The sequence below is a fragment of the Castor canadensis genome, chromosome 4 (assembly GCF_047511655.1).
Source record: "Castor canadensis chromosome 4, mCasCan1.hap1v2, whole genome shotgun sequence".
NCBI lineage: Eukaryota > Metazoa > Chordata > Mammalia > Rodentia > Castoridae > Castor > Castor canadensis.
Window position 1 is genome coordinate 18,281,231 of NC_133389.1, and position 22,671 is coordinate 18,303,901.

The window sequence follows — 22,671 nt, forward strand, 5'->3', positions numbered from 1 at the left end:
ACATAGAAAAATCATTAGCATTTCTATACACTAACAATGAGCAAACTGAAAAAGAATGTATGAAAACAATTCCATTTACAATAGCCTCAAACAAAATCAAATACCTAGGTGTAAACCTAACAAAAGATGTGAAAGACCTCTACAAGGAAAACTATACACTTCTGAAGAAAGAGATTGAGGAAGACTATAGAAAGTGGAGAGATCTCCCATGCTCATGGATTGGTAGAATCAACATAGTAAAAATGTCGATACTCCCCAAAGTAATCTACATGTTTAATGCAATTCCCATCAAAATTCCAATGACATTCATTAAAGAGATTGAAAAATCTACTGTTAAATTTATATGGAAACACAAGAGGCCACGAATAGCCAAGGCAATACTCAGTCAAAAGAACAATGCAGGAGGTATCACAATACCTGACTTCAAACTATATTACAAAGCAATAACAATAAAAACAGCATGGTACTGGCACAAAACAGACATGAAGACCAGTGGAACAGAATAGAGGATCCAGATATGAAGCCACACAACTATAAGCAACTTATCTTTGACAAAGGAGCTAAAAATATACGATGGAGAAATAGCAGCCTCTTCAACAAAAACTGCTGGGAAAACTGGTTAGCAGTCTGCAAAAAACTGAAACTAGATCTATGTATATCACCCTATACCAAGATTAACTCAAAATGGATCAAGGATCTTAATATCAGACCCCAAACTCTTAAGTTGATACAAGAAAGAGTAGGAAATACTCTGGAGTTAGTAGGTATAGGTAAGAACTTTCTCAATGAAACCCCAGCAGCACAGCAACTAAGAGATAGCATAGATAAATGGGACCTCATAAAACTAAAAAGCTTCTGTTCATCAAAAGAAATGGTCTCTAAACTGAAGAGAACACCCACAGAGTGGGAGAAAATATTTGCCAACTATACATCAGACAAAGGACTGATAACCAGAATATTTAGGGAACTTAAAAAACTAAATTCTCCCAAAACTAATGAACCAATAAAGAAATGGGCACATGAACTAAACAGAACTTTCTCAAAAGAAGAAATTCAAATGGCCAGAAAACACATGAAAAAAATGCTCACCATCTCTAGCAATAAAGGAAATGCAAATTAAAACCACGCTAAGATTCCACCTCACCCCTGTTAGAATAGCCATCATCAGCAACACCACCAACAACAGGTGTTGGCGAGGATGCAGGGAAAAAGGAACGCTCTTACACTGTTGGTGGGAATGTAGACTAGTACAACCACTCTGGAAAAAAATGTGGAGGCTACTTAAAAAGCTGGACATCGATCTACCATTTGATCCAGCAATACCACTCTTGGGGATATACCCAAAAGACTGTTACTCCAGAGGCACCTGCACATCCATGTTTATTGCGGCACTATTCACAATAGCCAAGTTATGGAAACAGCCAAGATGCCCCAGCACTGACGAATGGATTAAGAAAATGTGGTATCTATACACAATGGAATTTTATGCAGCCATGAAGAAGAACGAAATGTTATCATTCGCTGGTAAATGGATGGAATTGGAGAACATCATTCTGAGTGAGGTTAGCCTGGCCCAAAAGACCAAAAATCGTATGTTCTCCCTCATATGTGGACATTAGATCAAGGGCAAACACAACAAGGGGATTGGACTATGAGCACATGATAAAAGCGAGAGCACACAAGGGAGGGGTGAGGATAGGTAAGACACCTAAAAAACTAGCTAGCATTTGTTGCCCTTAACGCAGAGAAACTAAAGCAGATACCTTAAAGCAACTGAGGCCAATAGGAAAAGGGGAACAGGTACTAGAGAAAAGGTTAGATCAAAAAGAATTAACCTAGAAGGTAATACCCACACACAGGAAATCAATGTGAGTCAATGCCCTGTATAGCTATCCTTATCTCAACCAGCAAAACCCCTTGTTCCTTCCTATTATTGCTTATACTCTCTCTATAACAAAATTAGAAATAAGGGCAAAATAGTTTCTGCTGGGTATTAAGGGGCGGGAAGAGGGAGGGGGCGGAGTGGGTGGTAAGGGGGGGGTGGGGGCAGGGGGGAGAAATGAACCAAGCCTTGTATGCACATATGAATAATAAAAGAAAAATGAAAAAAAAAAAGAAAAGCTAAGGGAAAACATGGGACAGTGTGAGTCTAGGAAAGAGGTTTTAAAAATAGTGGAGCAAGGTTTTAAAGAAGACTTTAGAATTGTAAAGGAGTAAGGCCTTAAAGAATAAAGATAGAGAAAAGAAGCAGAGTAAAGTTAAGAGATTAATAAAGATAAGAGGCAATTAGGCATTTGTGCATCTCCATCCGAGCACTCAACACACCTGGCCCCAACTTTCTGTCTGTCTATCCTGTGTCCTTTCTGCATGTCCCGTCACTGCCCAGCTAGCCCCCATTAGGTTCAGTAATAACAAGGGAGCGAGGAAAAAGCTCGTTTCATTGGCCCAAGGTCTTCATCATAACTGTGCTCCATGGAGGGAGTGCTACATGCAGTCAGGGCCAAACCAAATCTCCATGGTGAGAAGGAGAAACAGACATGAACATGGCTGGGGATGTAGCTCTGTGGTAGAGCACTTGCTTGGTTTGTGTGAGGCCCTCCCTGGATTTCATAACCAGCACTTGGAAAAAAAACAAAAACAAAACAACAGACAAACATGAGCATGGGAAACTGTGGGCCTTCAGGAGTCAGATAAGATCTCCTTGGACAACAAACCTTTCCCAAGTCTGTTTGTATCAAACATGGCCTAACATCTGGCTGAAGTTCAGCAGGTGTATCCTGTAGTGTTCCAAGATCCCCTCAAGCCTGGACTTGGGGGATTCAAGATCTTTGCACTTCTTTGCTCCATTTCTCTGAAAAGGAGTTCTTTCCACAGAAAAGATCTGTGCAGGCCCTAAAATCCCTTGGGTTTCTTTTGTTGCATCATTGAGTGTTGAATCCGGGCAGGTAGTCTGTAGTCTCTTGGAAAGAAGAAGAAATCCCTGAGGAAGAAAGTGAGAGGTGGCAAATGCTGGCTTTCCCAGAAAGGTGAGAAGTAAAGGAAACTCCCGGTGGTTCAAACTAACATTCAACTGTATGTTACTTCCTCCTAAGTGGAGGAAGTTCAGAGTTGATCAAAACCACAGATGAAGGACCTTCCACAGTTTACAATTTAGTTTTCTGTGTTGGTGTTGAACCCCACTGGCTGCAACATTTTTGCAATGGTAGTCCCCCGCCTCTACCATGCACTGTTTTTTTGTGCCTCTTGAAATCTCAGAAATAATACTGTCCTCTGTCCAGAGGGTTCTCAGGCAGAGCCTTGTCCAAGGGGATAGAAGACAAATGCGGTGTACTTAAGAAATTTGCAGGGATGCCTGGTTTCTCCAGGACTCCAGGGTGTGGAGTAAGTCCTAGAAATGTGTCTTTCAGCAGCTCTTGCACACCTGAATTAGGTTCTTGGTGGAACGAGACTAGAATTACCATCCTTCAAGCACTGAGAATGTTCCATGTCCTGCACTGGGCACCTGACAGGCAACTCCTCACTTAATCCTCATGGCTCTAGAGACAAGTTTTAAGTTTTATTGTTCTTTTTTGCCAGGGAGGAAACTGAGTTTGCAGCTATTCAGTTTTTACCAAAGGTTCATAGATTCCACAGGTTACCTTATAACTGGTGCTTAGAAACTGCTTTTGCTAGAAAGCACTGACTGCTCACTTGGGCCCACATGTTGCAACTAAAAGGAGAAAAGCTGGCATCCCTGCTTCCATTTTGTCTTAAAACTTTGGGTCAGGCTCCTGCTTAATTCTGCATGTGTACATGTTAGTCACTCAAGAAGTGTCTGTCTAAAAACTGGTAAAACCTAACTAATGTCATCCCACTCAAGACTAAAGGCACAAAAATAAGAATACCTTCAGCTTCCCCCAAAAAGGATCAGATCCCCAAAAAAGGGTATGTGAAAGTCTACAGTCATTGTGCTAAATAAACATGCAGTCACCATGGAATCCAGGAATAGCAGACAAGTCACCCCATGATGAGATAACCTTCCCCCATCAGGAGCAATCATCTCATAGGATAAGCAATAAGGACTTATTCAGGCCATCCTGTAGAATGAGAAGGGGTTATGATCAACCACACCACACTTTGCCTAACTGCTAATTATGCACACTTTCTCCCCATCCCAATTCTTCTTCTATTTAAACCTGAGGTTCATGTTGGTACCCTGAAGATGGACGGAAGTGCTTACTCTCCCTCTTTTGGCACGTGGCTGCCACATTAAATAAATCTCCTTTCACTGCTCTTTACTACTACTCCTATCGTTAACTGGCGTGTTGAAGTGAACAGCCACACGTGACATTTTGAACCCCCAGAGTTGGGCCTCTGACCTATGATTCCATTCACATCCTGACCTCAAGGAATGCAAAGGACTTTCATTAATGTAGTCTAGAACAAGTGATCCAAGAGTGTGAGCAAAGTGAGAGCCTCAGGGCCAATATAGTCCTAGTCTCAGAAGCTACAAACTATCCATCTGTCACACTAGATTCATTAGAAGCAGGTTGCTAAATCCAATCCATAGTCAAGGGATGGGATATTAGCTTTCACCTTTGAAAAGTGGAACCTTAAAGAATTTATGGGCACATTTTTAAAGCACCACTGCTTATTTGTACCAAAGGTTGGCCCTGAATGTCCATGTGAACTGCCATCCACATTCTTGGTTCTGGCTGCAAGGGCTGAGCATTCTTTAAGAGAAGGAACCATATTTTGGCTACCCTGGGAGCCATAGAATCAAGCTCAGGTCTTGTCACATAGTAGGTAATCAATAAATGGTTGAGACATAAAATGGTTAGTTAACAAGTTGGAAGTATGAAATGGGTAGATTCCATAGGTTATCGTAACAGTGAGTTCTAACCATGTCCAGGCAACCTGGAGTCATGCAGTTTCACCTACTGACTAGCTGAGGCGGCTCGGGCAAGTCATTTGCCTTGGAAGCCCCTAGGCTTTGGAGGAGGATCCCTTTGAGATCTAAGTAGCTGTGGTTAAGAAAGAAAGTATGAAAAGGCTTGGCAGCATCTGCAGACATCAAAAACGCAGAACATCTCCCTCGCCTTGGAACACTTGCTTTCTGACTGAGGTCTCCTCTTCTCTTTGCAGATTGCACTGCTCCCCAACAATGCTGCTGAACTGGGCAAGTATGTCACTGGGAACAAAGTGTTGGCCTCAAACGCCTACCTTCCAGGCCCTCCCGGCCTTCCTGGAGGCCAGGGCCCACCCGGTGAGTGTGGAGAAGGACCCAGAAAGCTGGTAGAGTCACCCTACATTCCGTGGGGCTGGGTGATTGTCTCCAGCTTCTGTCATGAGAAGTGAAGCAGTTTTCTGGGGAGCTGCCCCACACAGAGCCTTGCGGAATTGAGTCTCCCAGCCTAAAAACCTGCATAACCCATAGCACTTTGAGAGAAAAAGGTGATCGTCCTGGAGTTTGATCAGATTCCTACAGGTTGTTTTAAGTTAGACGCACAATGAAAATTATTTCTTAACTTCATTCTGGAGAAAACTTAACATACAAAACCAGAATGGTATAATCAATTACTCTGTTTTACCCACTCATGACTGGCCTTTTTTCTACTTTTCCTCAATTCTCTTTCTACCTTCCCTTATTATTTAACATACTTACATTTATACTTATTGTCATACCTATCTACATATTCCTTTAAAAGTGACGTTATTGAAGTTTGTTTTATATAATGAAATGGACCTTTTTAAGTTATTATTTGAATTTTGACAAGTGTATACCCCTATATAACCAACCCCCACATCCATATCAAGATATAGGACATTGGTATCATCCAGAAAGTCCCCTTGTGCTATTTTCAGTCAGTGTGCTCCTCATCCCCAGCTGTAGGTATCCATCAGTCTGCTCTCCTTCACTATGGTTTTGCCTATCCTAGGATTGCATGTCCGTGCAATCTTTTAGTTTGCCTTCTTTCCATCTGACTTCTTCCCCTCAGAATGTAGTTTTGGAGAGTTTCCTTTATTAACTACATTAAAGTTCCCAAATGTCCTATCATTTCATCAGGAAATATAAATGAGAACCTTAAAAAATAATTACGAGGCATTTTATGTTTTATTATGAGCCCCTCCGTAGGCAGATAGATCAATAGTTTATTTTCACATGAGTGCTAGCTAATATTCTAAACCGTTGACAGTCTTATCCCAGGTTAGCATAGCTTAGCACACTAGGTGTTGCGAATGGCATCCTGACATTCCAACGGGGAAGGCAAGTCACATACAGCGAATGCAAACAGAATAGAAGAGGGTGTGCGTGCCTACAAGTAGGTGCGCAGATGCTTCCTGTTGTGACAGGGACAGATTATTGTAGCCTGCAGTGATGGGGTTTGATGTGGAGATAGAAGACTGGTAGAATTTGGCCAAGCAGGAAGGGCATTGCAAACTTCAGATGGAAGGGTCAGCAAGGACCAAAGTTCAGAGTTCTTCCAAAGGATTCATATGTTTTTTACCTACTTATATCTTAATCTTCTTACTTTCATCAGATACAGGTGGCCTGGGGCTCAGTCTGTACGAAAAGAACTGGCCTAGGATTTAGGTTCATCCTTGGGTTCATTCCCTCCGCCTAAGTTTCTGTGGTCATGGCGGAGTTTTCTTCAGCAAATGCCTCACACGGGCATCCCTCGTGTTGTTTCTAAAATCGAGGTCTGTCCTTACAAACTGGATCCTAGCACAGTGTCCCCCACCCTTCTATAAGAAAAGGCTCTTCTTTGCTTCTCAAGAGGGAATTCATATTCAGGCCAGTCTGCACATTGCTAGAACAAGGACAACTGTAGGAGTAGGAAAGTCATTGGCTGCCTGGTTTATTTCTGTTGTGTTGTTCTTAAGACTTGTTTGGTTTTTGAGATAAGGTCTCACTATGTAGCTGAAGCTGGCCTTGGCTTTGTGGATCCTCCTTCCTCACCCTCCCAACTGCTGAGATTACAGGCAAGCACCATCATGCTAGCTGTTTTCTTGATGAATAACTGCTAGCTTTCCTTCCAATTCTACCATCCAGTTTCTTACTTGGTTTGAGCTGTCCAGGGTCCTTGATAGAGCAGAGAAATCGAGGATGGATGAGCTTTTGCAATGCACCCTTTCATGAAGAATTCTCACTCCTTCTTTCTAGTGTTGTAATGCCATCCACTGAGATGTATTAGGAAAGTTAGGAAGCTAATAGAGTTTCTTTCACTTTTAAAAAAACCTTCAGTCCAAAGACTGATGAATCACAGACTGGAACAACAATATAGGAAACTGGCCAGGTGTGGGGGGTGCTGCTGCTGCTCTCTGGTCCTCACTGTTCTATACAAGGTGCTTCTGTTGCATATCAAGCCCTACACAGAAAGCACTTGACATACAGTGATCTCTGAAATTCACTGGTTATGTAAATGCAGATAACATGGTATCTCTAGCCTGTCCTGCTATTGGAGGGAGAACAGCATAGAAGGGGTTTGGCCCCCTTCACAGGTACATCTTTCAGGATGTACCTGCAACAAGTATTAAGATTTGGAGCACAAGACATGTTTGAATAGAGCATCAACTGCCTTCAGCTTTGCCTGGATTATTCCTTGATCTAGAAAAGACTTCCCAAAATATGAAAAATGTGAGACCCTTGTTTCTTTGTTTTGTGTTTTATCCTAGAGCCTGAAAGTTATTCCATGCTGTCACTGACAAATAAGGGTTAGTTATGAACAAAAAAAATAGTACATGTTTGAAAGAGCTAATTCTAAGAAAAAGGTATAACACAGAAATCAACCCGGTCATTTAACAAGAAATCTGTACTAAGCAGCCCTATTATGTACCTGAGACTCTCTGAGAGTATACAGATGAATAAGACACAGCCCAGGCCGTCACAGAGCTCACAGTCTAACATGATTTGAAATTCAGTGTTCTTCCACACGCAGAATAATCCTTACTTTACACCATATACAAAAACCAACTCAAAATGGGTTAAAGACCTAAATACGAAACTACTAAACTCTGAGAACAAAACATAGAAGAAAGCGTCATGTGGCATTGGATTTGGCAATGACTTCTAGGACACATCCCCAATAAAACACACACAAACAGAAATAGACAAGAAAATGAGATTGCCTCAAACTTAAAAACTTCTTTGTATAAAGGAAACATTTAAGAAGTAAAAAGGCAACCTACAGAATGGGAGAATATATTTGCAATCATTTATCTGATAAGGGGTTAATACCCAGAATATATAAAGAATTATCATAATTCAGCAACAACAACAAAAATCAAATAACCTTATTAAAAGATAGACAAAGGCCTTGAAAAGACATGACTCCAAAGAAGGCGCACAAGTGGCTAACAAACATACTAAAAGTACTAGATATCCACTAATTGTTAGAAGATTGCAAACAAAAACTACAGTGAGATATCACCTCACCTCCATTAGGATGCTACTATCAAAAAAAGAAAGAAAGTAAGTATTGGAAAGCATGTGGAGAAATTGGAGCCCTTGTGTATTATTAGTGGGAATGGAAAACAGTATGGAGACTCCTCAAAAAATTTAAAAACTAGAATTGCCACATGATCCAGCAATCTGAGTATATGGAGTATACTTCTGACTATATCCCCAAAAGAACTGAAAACAAGATCTTGAAGAGGCATTCACAAATCAGTGTGCCTACCAGCACTCTTTACAATAGCCAAGAGGTAGAAACAACCCACATACCCTTTGATGGATGAGTAAAAAAGCAAAATGTGGTATATACACACCATGAAATATTGTTCAGTCTTAAAAAAAGGAGGAAATTCTGACACATGATGCATAGCTCAGCCTTGAGGACATAAGGCTAAGTGAAATGAAGCTGGTTTTAAAAAATGACATGCTGTATGATTATACTTGTATGAGATATCTGAATTAGTCAAATTCATAGAAACAAAAAGGGAAACAGTGCTTGCCAGAGGCTGAATGGACAGGAAAGGAGAGGAGCTGTTCAGTGGGCATAGAGTTTCAGTTTTATATGGTAAAAAAGTTCTAGAGCTGTTGTACAACAATGTGAATGTATGTAACACTACTGAACTATACATTTAAAAGTAGTTAAGATGGTGAATTTTGTGTTACATATTTTCTACCACATTTCTTTTTTTTTTCGCAGTACTGGGGTTTGAACTCAGGGCTTATACCTTGAGTCACTCTGCCAGCCCTTTTTTGTGATGAGTTATTTTGAGATAGGGTCTTGTGAACTATTTGCCTGGGCTGGCTTCCAACTGTGATCCTCCTGATCTCTGCCTCCTGAGCAGCTAGGATTATAGGCCTGAGCCACTAGTGCCTGGCACCACCACATTTTTTTAAAGAAATGCTTTCAGATTGCCAAATCCCTTTTTCCTCATTCTCCCTTGGTGATATTCAAGAACAGCGATGAGCACACTGATGTCTACATCAGAGTAAAACACCAGCTCACACGGCCATAATCCCTGAGGAGCCAGTGTGGCATTCCACAGGGCCCATACGTTGTGACAGGCATGCTGTATCCCCCAGAGAAGTGGGGGATGTCCCAACCTTCATCACAAGCCCAGACCAGTGTGGCTGTTTGTGACTCCCTATGTCTGTAAAGGCAGGCAAGGTTGATAGCTCTCTTCCCCATCAACCAATCACATCGTAGTTCTAAAATCTGTCACTCACGCAGTTGTCAAGCAGCACAAATTGTCAAGCAGTCCTTGTTCTTGAATTCACGCATTCCCAATGCTGTATTGATTTAGGCATCCAGTTAGAATTTGAAAACAAAAAACAAAATCCTTCAACATGTACAAAGTTGACACAGATGAATGAAGAGGGCTGTGTGTGAGCAGTAGAGAGCAAGAAGACCTGAATTTAAGCAGTGCACAGATGCCATCTGAAGAGGCAGCCACCAAACCCCAGGCATTTGTGCCAATGGCAGAATTGTGGTCCAGGTTTTAGTTCTTCCTATTTTCAGACTGAAGCCAGAAACCTAAATTTTTGTAGGAAGTTCTCCAGTTTTAAAATACTGAGAGAACTTGAAGGTAATAGTTACATATACAGAACACATACACGTGTTCTGTATACACGTGTTCTGAGTTGGGCTATAAATAGTATAATGGTATTTGTTGAATTAAGCAGTTAATTCTCAAGAGAAATGATGTTAAGATATTTTTGAAGATACATGGTCTAAAATGGTCAAATAGGGATGGAGGCAAAGCAGAAAAGCAGTGTAGCCTAGGTGGTGCACTGAGAGTTGATGAGGCGGGAGGTGATGGTAGAAAAAGGTGCCTAGAAAGAAGACAAGAATGAGCTAGTGTAGGATGATGAGTTTGAACTTAATGCAAAGGGGGAAACTATTGTAGAGTTTTCTTCTCCTCAGAAATCAGTGACAGCCTGTTTGATATAGCCCACCCTTTTTTTTTTGTGTGGTGTTGGGATTTGAACTCGTGGCTTATTTTGCTTTTGCTTCTTCCACATGCCTCAAAAAAATTTTTATTGCTGTATATCCTTTGTAGAGGAACAGTGGAGACCAAGGTGCATGGTGATTACTCTTTAATAATACCCTTTTCTTTTGTACCTTTTCTTTTGTCAGTCCTCTAATGAGTACCCTTTTCTTTTGTCAGTCCTCTAATGGAGTTGAGTCAACTTAATGAATAGTTGTTCTGGGATTGGGTTTTGTTGTCACTGCTTACTTCAGTGCCTTGCAGTCTTCAAATTTTCAACTTCTTCCAATGGTAGAGTTCCATTCCATTATGCTTAGTGAGGTCCTAGGATACCAATGGGTTTTCTCTGTTTGTACTACACTCTTAGCTTTCAGCAGCTCCTACTCACCCATCCACATGCTTGCCTTTCCCTCAGTATTGCTTAATATTCCATGCTAGAGCTGTGAAAGAGAACAGCTGCCATCCTAAACTGGGCCTGTGCATCTTGGCCTGAAGCATCTTGCCCCATGCTCATTCCCAGCAAATTTTGGCAGGCCAGCATTTCCTACCCCTCCCTCAGAAACAGTGGGTATTTATCTGGAGTATTTAGGAGCGTTTGCTCCCCACCTCAGTAGCTTGAGGTTTTGCACCAAAGGGTTAAAAGTAGGAAAGTTACACAGTTAAGAAATATTCATGTAAACGCAAGAAGAATCAGGAGTGAACAAGTTTGGCAGGAGGTAGGACACTATCTATGAGGCAAGAGTTAAGGCAAATGTAAGAAAGGCACAGACCTAACAGATGTTTTAGTACTTACTATGCATGTGGTACTATGCTAAGTGGTGTATGTGTATACCTAAAATCTCATTTGATACACATGTTCTAATGGGAAGATTTTTATCAGCCCAGCTTTAGAGATGAAGAACTAAGGTTCAAAGAGCTTAAGCGACCCATTGGGGACTTATCCCCTCTCTGATGCTAGAACTTGTAGTCTAAACCACTAACCACTCTTCAGGTGTGGGAGTCACTACCCCACCATGACAGCAGAATAGAAAGGCTTAGAGAATTAATGAGCAACATTACATGCAGATGTAGATGGGTGGGAGTATAGATGGGTGGGAGCTGGTCACCCACTTCAAGGAGGTTGTGGAAACAGGAAATACTATTGGAAGACTCTCAAGTTTCTGGCTTGAGTGGATGGGTAACTGGTGGTCCATGAAAGGAGAGGAAGATGGAGAAGTCACTTTTGGTCATGGTGAGTTGAAAATTCCCATGGAGCACATCTGTGGAGCTGTCAGAGGCATAGGGCAGAGGCCATGGGAAATGCCTGCAGGGGCTCCTGGACGCTCTCATCAGCCAGAGTCCCTTGTGCTTCTAGTGGTCCATATGCTAATGAGGTGTTCTTTGATCACAGGTTCACCGGGACCCAAGGGGAGCCCAGGCTTCCCCGGTATGCCAGGTCCTCCTGGGCAGCCTGGCCCACGGGGCTCAATGGGACCCATGGGACCTTCTCCTGACCTGTCCCACATTAAGCAAGGCCGGAGGGGCCCTGTGGTCAGTATCTTATCAGAGATCCTCTTACTGTTGTTGGAGAGAGAGTGTTCTTGACTCATCCTTTTTCCTTCTGCTAAACCAGATCCTTGTGTCTTATAGGGTCCACCAGGGGCACCAGGAAGAGATGGCTCTAAGGTAAGTCTTAGCAATGGTCCTTACAAGCTGAAAGCCCCCCAGTTTCCACTCACAGCACAGATATCCAGTAAAGCTTGACAATCATGCTTTACCTGCTCATATTGCATGTGGCAAAACGAAACACAGACACACAAAAAAACAAAATATCCAAAACTCAAAATGTTCCAAAATCCTAAAATTTTAGAGCACTGGTGTAAGAACCCCCAAATTTTGGATTTTAATCTGGGAATCATGGTGCATGCCTGTAATCCCAGTTCTCAGGAAGCTGAGGCAGGAGAATCTCAAGTTCATGTCCAGGCTGTGTTACCTAGCAAGACCCTGTCTCAAGAAAAAAAAAATTCTTATTTGAAACATTTCAGATTTCACATCTGGAGACTGGGAATGCTCAAGTAGTAAGCTATTTTAAAATATTCTTAAAGTATGAAACCAACTCTGATAGCAAAAGCAGTCACCAACATCACCCCTGGGAAAAATGACCCCTATAATTTTTAAATTAAACTCTGTTGTGATATTTGCATGGGTTTTTCTCATTAGCCTGTGTTGTTTGGGAGGATGGTTTTCTGTGTGTTCTCATTTCTTTAAAGTGTTTAAGTCAAGAACAGAAGTTCCATTCTATGCAAGTCGTGGTTTGTTTCTGAGTCAACTGCTTCTAGTCTCATGAAGTAGTTGGCATGCATTACTTTAAAGTTTCTGTTTATTTCACACACTGCCTGGAAATACAAGTATTCTCTTGTCAGATCTGGTTTAAAAACATACAGTTTTGGGGGAACTTGCCAGAGAGACACTTGACCCAAGCCATTCTGTCAAATAAATGGTCTCATAAGGACCAGCTTCAATGCCACATTCGTTTCCTATTGAAAATGCTTGCTTTACAACTGAGGCCAGTAGGAAAAGGGGACCAGGAACTAGAGAAAAGGTTAGATCAAGAAGAATTAACCTAGAAGGTAACACACACACACAAGAAATTAATGTGAGTCAACTCCCTATATAGCTATCCTTATCTCAACCAGCAAAAACCCTTGTTCCTTCCTATTATTGCTTATACTCTCTCTACAACAAAATTAGAGATAAGGGCAAAATAGTTTCTGCTGGGTATTGAGGGGGTGAGGGGGAGAAGGAGGGGGTGGAGTGGGTGGTAAGGGAGGGGGGTGGGGGCAGGGGGGAGAAATGACCCAAGCATTGTATGCACGTATGAATAATAAAACAATAAAAATTAAAAGAAAAGAAAAGAAAATGCTTGCTTTATGCTGGAAGATGCTGACAGATGAGTGTCTACACAGAGACTGGTGATAACATCCATGTGCTCCAAATGCTAACCCTGGCCTTTCTGTTTGTAGGGGGAGAGAGGAGCACCTGGGCCCAGAGGGTCTCCAGTAAGTGGCACTGTCTGTCCTGCTTCCCCAGTGGGAATGGTCTCAGGGGTATAGCTTCCATCCCATAACAGTGCACAAGTGGGTCTTAGTAGCAGAAAGCTGCCCTTCCCAGCTGTCACTCAGCCTGAGCAGAGCTCTGTGGTTAGGAAGAGTCACGGAAGACTTTATAGCAGCTGGTTTGAATTTTTTTTTAAATTTATTTTCTGCTGTTACTTTTTCCTTTATCTTGGCTAAACTTTCTGTGAGATATCTGTTCTTCAATCCAGTCTGTTTCCAAGCATATCATAGAATATCTGAAAAGACAAGAATAGAAGTTGATATGTTGTCCGAACTTGGAACACTGGAGAACTTAGCTACTGCTACAGCCCTAGCAGCCAAATAACCGTTCCCCTCCCCAAAGACCAGACATCCAGTGCTCCTTGAGACTCAAGAAGAAAATAGCTGCATATACTTATAGTGTCTGGGAGGTTAAAAATGAACATTAGTAATATCCAAAGGCATAGCAAATGCAAGCTACCCCACTTCTTCGAAAGGAATTTGGTGTCATTTCTGAAGAAAGACCAAGAGCTGTTGCCACAGAGGTAGGAGGTTGGGTTCCCCTCTCAGCTCCTCCCTGTTAGCTTTGCGATCACTGGCGTGTCACATAGCATCTCTGGGCATTCATTTCCTCACCTGTGCAGTGCTGACAGTGGAGTCAGATCTCCCCCACGGTGGGTAGTTACTACGAGGGTCAAGCAACATCAGTCACTGCACCTGCGTGCTTTGCAGTATAAGCTGCTGCTTCTCAGATCATAGCTGCTACCACATCACCCTTGGGGGATTGATAATGTTTTTACCTCTAAGCTTTTAACAGGCCCAGAATATGCATGCTTATGCATTATTTTACACTGCCCCACCACAGCACATGGAAATTAAAGCTTAATAAACACTAAATAGTGATAAAAGATTCCCAATAAACAGAAAATTTAGGAAGCTTTTGTTGAACCTTTCCTAGTCAACGAGGAATCGGTGTCTTCACAACATCCTCTCAGCTTCATTTAGTTTGCAGTTATGGCCAGACATCTTATAAACATCTTAGTAATTTCAGTTTTAAGGAATAGATAACATTTTGAGCTTTTAGTATGCTATAAGATGCTATAATATATAATATATAAGTATGCTATAATATTATGTGTATTAAGTCATTTAAACGTCCACCTGTGAATCCTATGACAATCTGGATTGAAGTTGGGACTATAACTGTCCCCATTTCACAGGTGGGAACACTGAAACGCAAACCAAGAAATTTGCCCTTGACCACACAGCTCGCAAGTGGCAGAGCTTGGATCAACAGAACTCCAGCTTTTTAGCCACTACTCTGCCACATTCGCAAGCAACTTCATCATTCTTGGGAGCATTACCTCATATTCTTTCATCTATCAGATTTGATACAGCATGGAGTTAGGAGGGAGGAGAGGTGGATATGTCAGTACTGCTCACATGAGATGGGGGTGGTTTAGGACAATCTCGAGGGTCCCAGGCCGCCATGGTTGAGCTATGCTTACTCTATTTGGGGCAGAGATTTATCCAGAAAGTAGTTGTCAACAGGACTAACAGATGGTGGAACCAGGGTAGTCAGTGCTGCTGAGGGGCTGTGTCTGCTGTGAATCACACCTTTGATTTTTCCCACGTGCACAGGGACCCCCAGGTTCTTTTGACTTCCTGCTCCTCATGCTGGCTGACATCCGCAATGACATTGCTGAGCTGCAGGAAAAGGTGTTTGGGCACCGGACTCACTCTTCAGCAGAGGAGTTCCCTTTACCTCAGGAATTTTCCAGCTACCCAGAGACCATGGACTTCGGCTCTGGAGATGACTACCAGAAAAGAACTGAGGCAAGAGACGTGGGAACTCCCAGAGACTTTTATCCATAACACATCACACGTGTTCATGCCAGTGGAAGAGAGTGCCTTCACCTGCAGTTCAAGCATCTAAAGAAAAAGTCACTGGAGACCTAAAGGATACATTTTTGTTGTCTTCGCTCTTTTCCTGCCTTTTCCCTCATCTTCTTCCAACATTAGTTCCCAAGTGTCCCTCTATCCCTGCATGAGACAAGGAAGCTGTGATGGATTGACACGACATTCATGTTGTTGGGTGGTCTATATTGGGACTTTTCTTTAACATCCTGTTCTTTCAGAAACTGCTGGATTTCTGAATTAACTACTCTCACCATGTCTTAAAATTGGGCAGAATACCACAACAGAGGGAAAGAGCAAGGTGAACGTTTAGAAAATGTTCTGAAAAAAAAAATGTGTTCATCCAGGGATAGTGGCTTACTCACTCCTGTAATCCTACCTATTCAGGAGGCAGAGATCAGGAGGCTCTTGGTTTGAGGTCAGCCCAGGCAAAAAGTTAGCAAGTCCCCATCTCAATCAGTAAAAGCTGAGTGTGGTGGCATGCACCTGTCATCCTCACTACACTGGAAGCATAAATAGAAGGATCACAGTCCAGGCTAGGCTGGGCAAAACATGAGATCCTATCCCAAAACTAACTGAAGCAAAAAGGGCTGGGGATGTGACTCAAGTGGTAGAGCACTTGCCTAACAAGCATAAGGCCGAGTACCACAAAAAAAAAAAAAAAATGTGCTCAAAATAGACTAGGTTATTCCTCCTCTGGTATCAAAATTAGGGCTCTTCAATTAAAAGGGTGTGGGAAGGAAGAACATGTAGATTTACTTTGGTGGGTAATTCTTCTTTCTTGTCAGTCTAATGGATTTTAACTCATCCTGCTCTCCACCATTTCCCAAAGGAGAGAATTAAGAAGTGAAGATTAGGGGAGATAGAGAAAAATTCTATTCATATATTTATTGTTAGATAGGTTGCAACATTTTAAAATTCAAATATGACAATTAAGGATTTGTGCCACTAATCTGTAAAAATCATACTCAAAGAAGACAGCGACTCTGGCTATAGGAACAAATCTTTTCCAAAGACAGTAAGGGGCTGAAGTGCCACATTGCACATTAGAACAATGGGTTCACCAGGACATTTAAAAGCTATTTGGTCTAAGACTGGTCCTGCTCCCTAAGTCACAGATTAACTGTTAAATAAGGTGACTGACCCATAGGAAGTGGTGCCGAATTCCCTGGTTCTGACCAGGTTCCCAAAGATGCCCGTTACACCATGATCCAGGCTGAACCAATGCACAGCAGGGCTCTAGGCAGGAAGGAGACTGCTGGCCCCAGCTGTTGGCAAACTGGACAGAGAAGATTGGTCAGGGACTCCACTGAAACCAAATCAGCAGAGAAGGTAAATTTGTTCTCCCTGGGCATTAGAAGTCCTTGTCTGGAGCCAGCCAAGCTTGCCAGCATACTGAGAATAATGCACTGTTGAGAGTTCCCTTTGATAGGGAAAGGGAAAAAAATTATTATCCTTGCTTGGCAGAAATTTTCTTCCCACTACTCCTTTTTCCTAAACTTCATCCAAATCCAAGTTCTTTCAGGCCTTCTCCTAAATTTCTTTCCTCAGCAAGGTGGAAAGCAATTTAGAAAGGCATGCTTCCCAAACTCTCACGGAGAGTTTGGAGTTACCGCATTTTTGCAGAGCACTTCTGGGTCCCAAAGAGAAGTGTATTCCCAACAAGGTCTTCCTGGACTCGCAGACACCAGGACCAGCAGGAGGACTGCTTGCATCTTTGGTTTCAGTGGGGGAAGCTTACAGGTTTCTGAAGGTCCACTTTCTCTTGGGACGTAAAGGATGGCTTCATATCTACCTAACCTGGCCAACTTCAGCTTGTGTTAAGCCTCACAAGGGATCATTCTCACACATCTGCCCACACCAGGATCTTCCATTTCCCATCTGCAATGTTCCCTCATATTTCCTAGACTTTTCTATTTGGCTTTTTCACATTTCCTCTTAACATACATCATTTACCTACCCTACCACAACAGCTTGTTGGAACAAACCCAGTTGTTAAGTTTGTATGCCACCTCTCAGTACTCTTGCTGAAGAATGAGCAGAGGAGCTCTGTCTGCAAAGCTCAAGTGGCCCCAGCCTTCCTTCCTTCCTTTCCATCCTGTTAGAAATGCAGTCTCAAGTCCCCTATTTCTTACTCATGACGAATCTCCAGTGACTGTCCACCAGCATTTTCTAGGTAAAGACAAACACATTTGCAGTGTTTGCTTTCTGTCATCTCTTCTCCCCACCCTTCTTCAGTCTCTGCAGAACCTGTCTTTCATCACAGAGGGGCTCGCCAGCCAACCACGAGTTCATGAAGGGATGGATGAACAGCTGTTGAGTCCTACCTGGAATCTATTTAATGTCTGCCTATTTGTGGAATGCAATATTTAAAGGGTGTGGATGGATGAATGTTCAAAAGAAAACTATGTGCAGGCTCTATGAGAGATGATTTGGACCATCTTTATTTTTTTAATGAGGAATTTTATTACCTTTGGTTTTGTTTGACAGTGAATGGTGTTTAGAAATATAATCTTTATTGTCAAATGCTGATGAATGCAAGCAAACTTCATGTTTGGCCAGAGTCCAGGATAATATTTTTTTAATGAACTGAATGTCATAATATCTAGGATTCATGATACTACTCTAGATAACTATCTCCAGAAAAACACACAATAGCCAACATTTTATAATCTCAATCTGCTGGACTAGAGTAATTTAGAAAATCATTATTAACCCTCAGCTTTTCAAAACTTGTACTACCACAAGACTAAATAAGTACTCTCTTTGCCCAAATTATATTTTCCAAAGCTATCATAAGGCATCGTTATTTCTAATGTATCTTTTAGTTATGGATAGAGAAATCAAAACTTTATTACCTAAATGGCGCTTTTGCTCAAAACAAAATGGAAAAGTTTTTGTGGGTTAAAATTTGCAGATTTACGAAGTCACTTCATGTTTTATAGGGTGGAAAAAGACCTCAGTATACCTCCTCAAGTCTTTAGTAGAAATGTTGAGTTCAATGTTTTGCATCACCGTCACTAGGACGTGGTTATAAATGGCCTCTGTTTTTTGCAAAGCAGTGGGAATAAAAAGCTGTTGAAAACAGTATAAGGAGGGCGGGCACTTTTAGTTTGGGGAAGTCCCTTTCCCTTCCCAGTTCTAGAGGGAGAATTCATCATCTTCCTGTGTCAAAAAGGAGTGGGGGCACAAAGAGGATGCTTCCTTTTCTTGCTTCCAGTATGGCTCCCAGCACCAGCCACAGAACTGATCAAAGTCATTTCCACTGTGTAGACTCAGATGTGCCCATGGCCTAACATGTAAATAACAAACACTCATTGCCGTTGGGAGGAAGGGAAGAGCACCCTGGTGGGTCATGTTCACTTTCCAAGGTTCAGAACCACTGATGGCATTAGGATGGTCACTCCCAGGCATGCAGAGGGCACCCTCCTCCATGACCAGGCACCCTGGGTTTTCAGACAGCAACTCCCCATTCTATTCTGGGTGTCACTCCCCCACTCCTATCCCAGCTGCTCTGCAGAGACAGCTGCAGCAGCTTCGTGCTGCAAACTTATCTTCTGGGCAGCTTTCCTGAAAGGGAAAGTTATTTGCTTGAATCGAGGCCAAACAATTAGTAGAATAGAACCATCTAAAGTGATTAATCATGAATTTGAGAATCTAGATGAAATGTTTCCTGGCACAGTGCAGCATATATGTTTCACAACAAATCAAAAAATAATTTTCCATTTTGAAAAACAGCCCCAGTGACTGTAATTGTTAAAATCATGAGCTTTGAATACCCCTGCTGAGAGAAGTCACAGGAGACTGTTTTCCTACACATCCCTTGGGGAGCACCACACTCTGTTAGAGTCCCAAAGTGAGTTCCCTGAGGAATCCCATGAATTTGTTATCCTTTCCCACTGACTAGTCATATACTTCAGTAGCTCTGTTCATTATTTATATCAGGTCATATAGCAGTCAAGTTAATATTCCAACATTTATGGGTGTGATACTATAAAGTACTTCTGTATGATTGTATATGCTTAATAACAAAGTTATTTTTCTTACGTGGTTCTAGCGTGTTTTGTCCTGCCACCCAGTCCTGTGGAAGGAATCTTCCTTTTACCAGGTGACTCCAGGAACATAAAAAGCTGCAATTGTCAAGAGCTAGAATCTGCACTCAGGGTCCACAGCCCCCCTGGGGGCTGGGTGTGGTCTGAACATTTGAGTCTAAACCAAGGTCTGAAAGCCCAGTAGCTACTGAGGCTGGGTGTCAAGAACCCTTTCCCCAGCTGAGTGGATCCTCTGGGTTCTCCAGGGTGAGATTTTTTTCTTTGGGTGTCTTAGGAGCTGGCAAAGGGAGTCCGACCCTATTCCCCACTACCACCGCACCCAGAGTGACTTTATTTTCACTCTGGTTTTTTATGTGAAATTCCAATGTGGTTTTTATTTTGTGGAATTCTAAGATTTCCTTTAGGGGTAGAGGAGGGAGGGAATGTTGACTACCTAAATGAAACTATTTAAACAGAGTTGGGGGAGAAGAAGCTACAATTATCAATGTAAAGTTAAGAGGAAGGGAGCTTTCATCCACTGGCCCATAAGGGAGGTGAGGTGTATGATGAAAAGGGAGAAGGTTGCTTTTACAAGATTTTAACCATCTTTAGAAGGGTGCCTTTAGAGTCTTGTAGTTAACCTGTATGTATACACCTCACCTTCCTTTAGTAAAGATTTCGCAATGCATGTTTTAAGCAGGACATTGTGCTATGCAGACAGGATGTGGAGTGAAAGGTCATGATCTCAGTCTTCCCTAAGGATTTTTGGCTGAACAGACAAGGATCCTTCCAGACAAAATAATTTAATCACATAAAAATGCAATTACAAGCCGTGATAAGCATTATGAAGGAACAGGGCTGGGTGCTACAGAGCCAGTAAGGGCCTGCCCCGTGCTCCCTCCCACAGTCACACACAGTTCATGCTGGGCACACAAGACCTTATGACCCTGGCAGAGAGAAGCTTTAAGAATGCTCTGGGTGAAGTAGTGAATGATGGAAATCATATATAATTTTTGCTGCTGTCTTAACCAAAGCTAGGAGAACACTCCCCACATGGCCTCTTACGTCCCAAGACCTCTCGTCCTGATTTCCCAGCATAATTTGAAGCCTCTTTCTTCCCAAGCAAGACACTAAAGATTTCAGAACACTTGCTATGCTTTGCAACACCAAACTTTGAAACACACTGCTCAGCTCCATGTGTGGCATTTCCAGCCTTGCATCCAGCAGGAGCAAGTGGCAAGTGGGTGGCCAAGTGGGAAGTGCTCTGAGTCACTGGGCCATCTACAAGGGAAGATGACTCCAAAAGGAAGTGTGAGCCACTGCGCCCAGGGAACTAATGGAGGGGGCATCACAAAGTGTCACCAACTGATAGCTTAGAACAACAGAAATGTCTTCTCTTGGAATTCTGGAGACAGAAATCTAAAACCAAGGGTCAGCAGGGTCATTAGCTTCTGGAGGCACAGAGAGACGCCTTCCTCACGCTGCTTTCCAATGTCTTGTGGCTGCCCACTGTCTTGGTGTCACATGCTATACTACCCTTGTGTCTGTGTCTCTATTGCCATGGTATTTCCTAGCATACTGAGTCTTCTATGTCTGTTTTCTTATAAAGAAACAATCCAATAATGCATTGTTGGATTTGGGGACCACCCTAATCTAGTCTGACCTCACCTCAATTATGTTTTACAAAGACCTTGTCCCAAGTAAGGTCAAACTCTGAAGTTCCAGATAGACAGGAATTTGGAGGAGGGGGGACATTAACCCAGTAAAATAATTTTTTCCTCAGCTGATAATTATCACCCTGCTTCTTTCCTTTCATGGCATTTTTTCCACCCTGAAATTCTTATTTACTTCATTCAATGAAAGTTTACTGAGTGACAAGACTAGAGTTGTGAGCAGTAAAGACCCTGCTCTTGTGAACTGTACGTTCTGGTCCAGTAAAGCAGACAGAGACATGTATCAATCAGCATTTGCCAGAGAATATGAGGAGAGAGAGAGAGACAGAGAGAGAGAGAGAGAGAGAGAGAGAGAGACTGGGTTGAGAAATAAGAATTGGCTCATGCAAACTCTGGAAGCTGGCAAATGCAAAATATGCAGGGTAAGTCAGCAAGCTGGAAACCTAGAGAAGAGTTGGTGTTGCCTTTGCAACACCAAAGGCAGTCTCCTAGCAGAATTCTTTCTTGCTTGAGGAAAGTCAGTCTATTAAGACCTTTGATTGGATAAGCCCCATAGTCTACTAATTTAAATGTTAATCTCATCTCTAAGAAATTCATTCATGGAAAGATCTAGAATAATGTTCGACTAAATAGCTGAGTTCTGTGGGCTAGCCTACTTGATGCATGAACTTAACCATCACAATATATATCAGTGCTTTTCCTTAAAAAACAAAAAAGCTGTGTAGAAACTAGTGTAGAAGAAGTGACAGAGGAGGGAGTATCTGCCTTTGGTGCTTGATGGGGGGCAGGTATTCTGGAGAGAACTCACCAACAAAAGGATGATATATGAACAGACACCTGAACAAAGGGAAAGTTGGGCCATGTAGCTATGTTGAGAGAAAATTGTCCACACAGAGACTTTAGCAAGACCCCAAGATGGACTCCTTGGTATATTCAAGGATAGCAATGGGATATGTCTAGAACAGAGGAAATGGTTGGAAGAGGGGTAGGAAATGCTTAGGAGAGGTAAGCCAGGGGCTAGGCAGGGCATTAAGTCCTATGTAGGGACTTTGGATCCTTAATGGACCCATGGAGAGTTTTTGAAGAGACAAGGATGGAATCAGGGAACCCCATTCAGAGACTATTGAACTTTGTTGTTTGTCTGCCTCTCTGAGAACTTGCTACATGTTTATCTGTTTCCTCACTAGATTAGGTTTTGGGAACAGAAGCTTTCTGTTTTTCTTAATTCCTAGCATTTGCCACAATTCCCAATATACTGTATGAGTTGAAAAAATGTTTTTATAATGAATTTGCACTAACATCTGGTCTTTATGAAATTCCATAAAGTAGGTACCTTTTTTTTTTTATCTCCAATGTATATTTATCTCACCTGAAAGGTGAGATAAATTGTCCAACATCCCAGGGCTAAAACATCAGTGACAAAACAAGGTATACTTCAGAACATTAATTCACTGTGTTGGTTTAACCTGTTAGATAAATGTAGCTTAGCCCAACAAACCCACATTCTTTCCCAACTGTGAACTCACAGGATAGGTCTGTGGTACCAATGACCACATG

General features: G+C 42.1%; 1 protein-coding gene across 2 annotated transcripts in view; it reads left to right on the top strand.

Annotated features, from left to right (window-relative positions):
• Ccbe1 (collagen and calcium binding EGF domains 1) overlaps positions 1 to 19,456 on the top strand; it is a 235,174-nt gene extending 215,718 nt beyond the window's left edge. For both annotated transcript variants that reach the window (XM_074069699.1, XM_020170555.2), the window contains 5 exons: positions 5,125 to 5,245; positions 11,810 to 11,949; positions 12,049 to 12,084; positions 13,422 to 13,457; positions 15,135 to 19,456. In XM_074069699.1, coding sequence (XP_073925800.1) covers positions 5,125 to 5,245; positions 11,810 to 11,949; positions 12,049 to 12,084; positions 13,422 to 13,457; positions 15,135 to 15,368 — 567 coding nt within the window. In that variant the 3' untranslated portion in view covers positions 15,369 to 19,456. The remainder of the gene's footprint in view (positions 1 to 5,124; positions 5,246 to 11,809; positions 11,950 to 12,048; positions 12,085 to 13,421; positions 13,458 to 15,134) is intronic.
• The last annotated feature ends 3,215 nt before the right edge of the window (positions 19,457 to 22,671 follow it).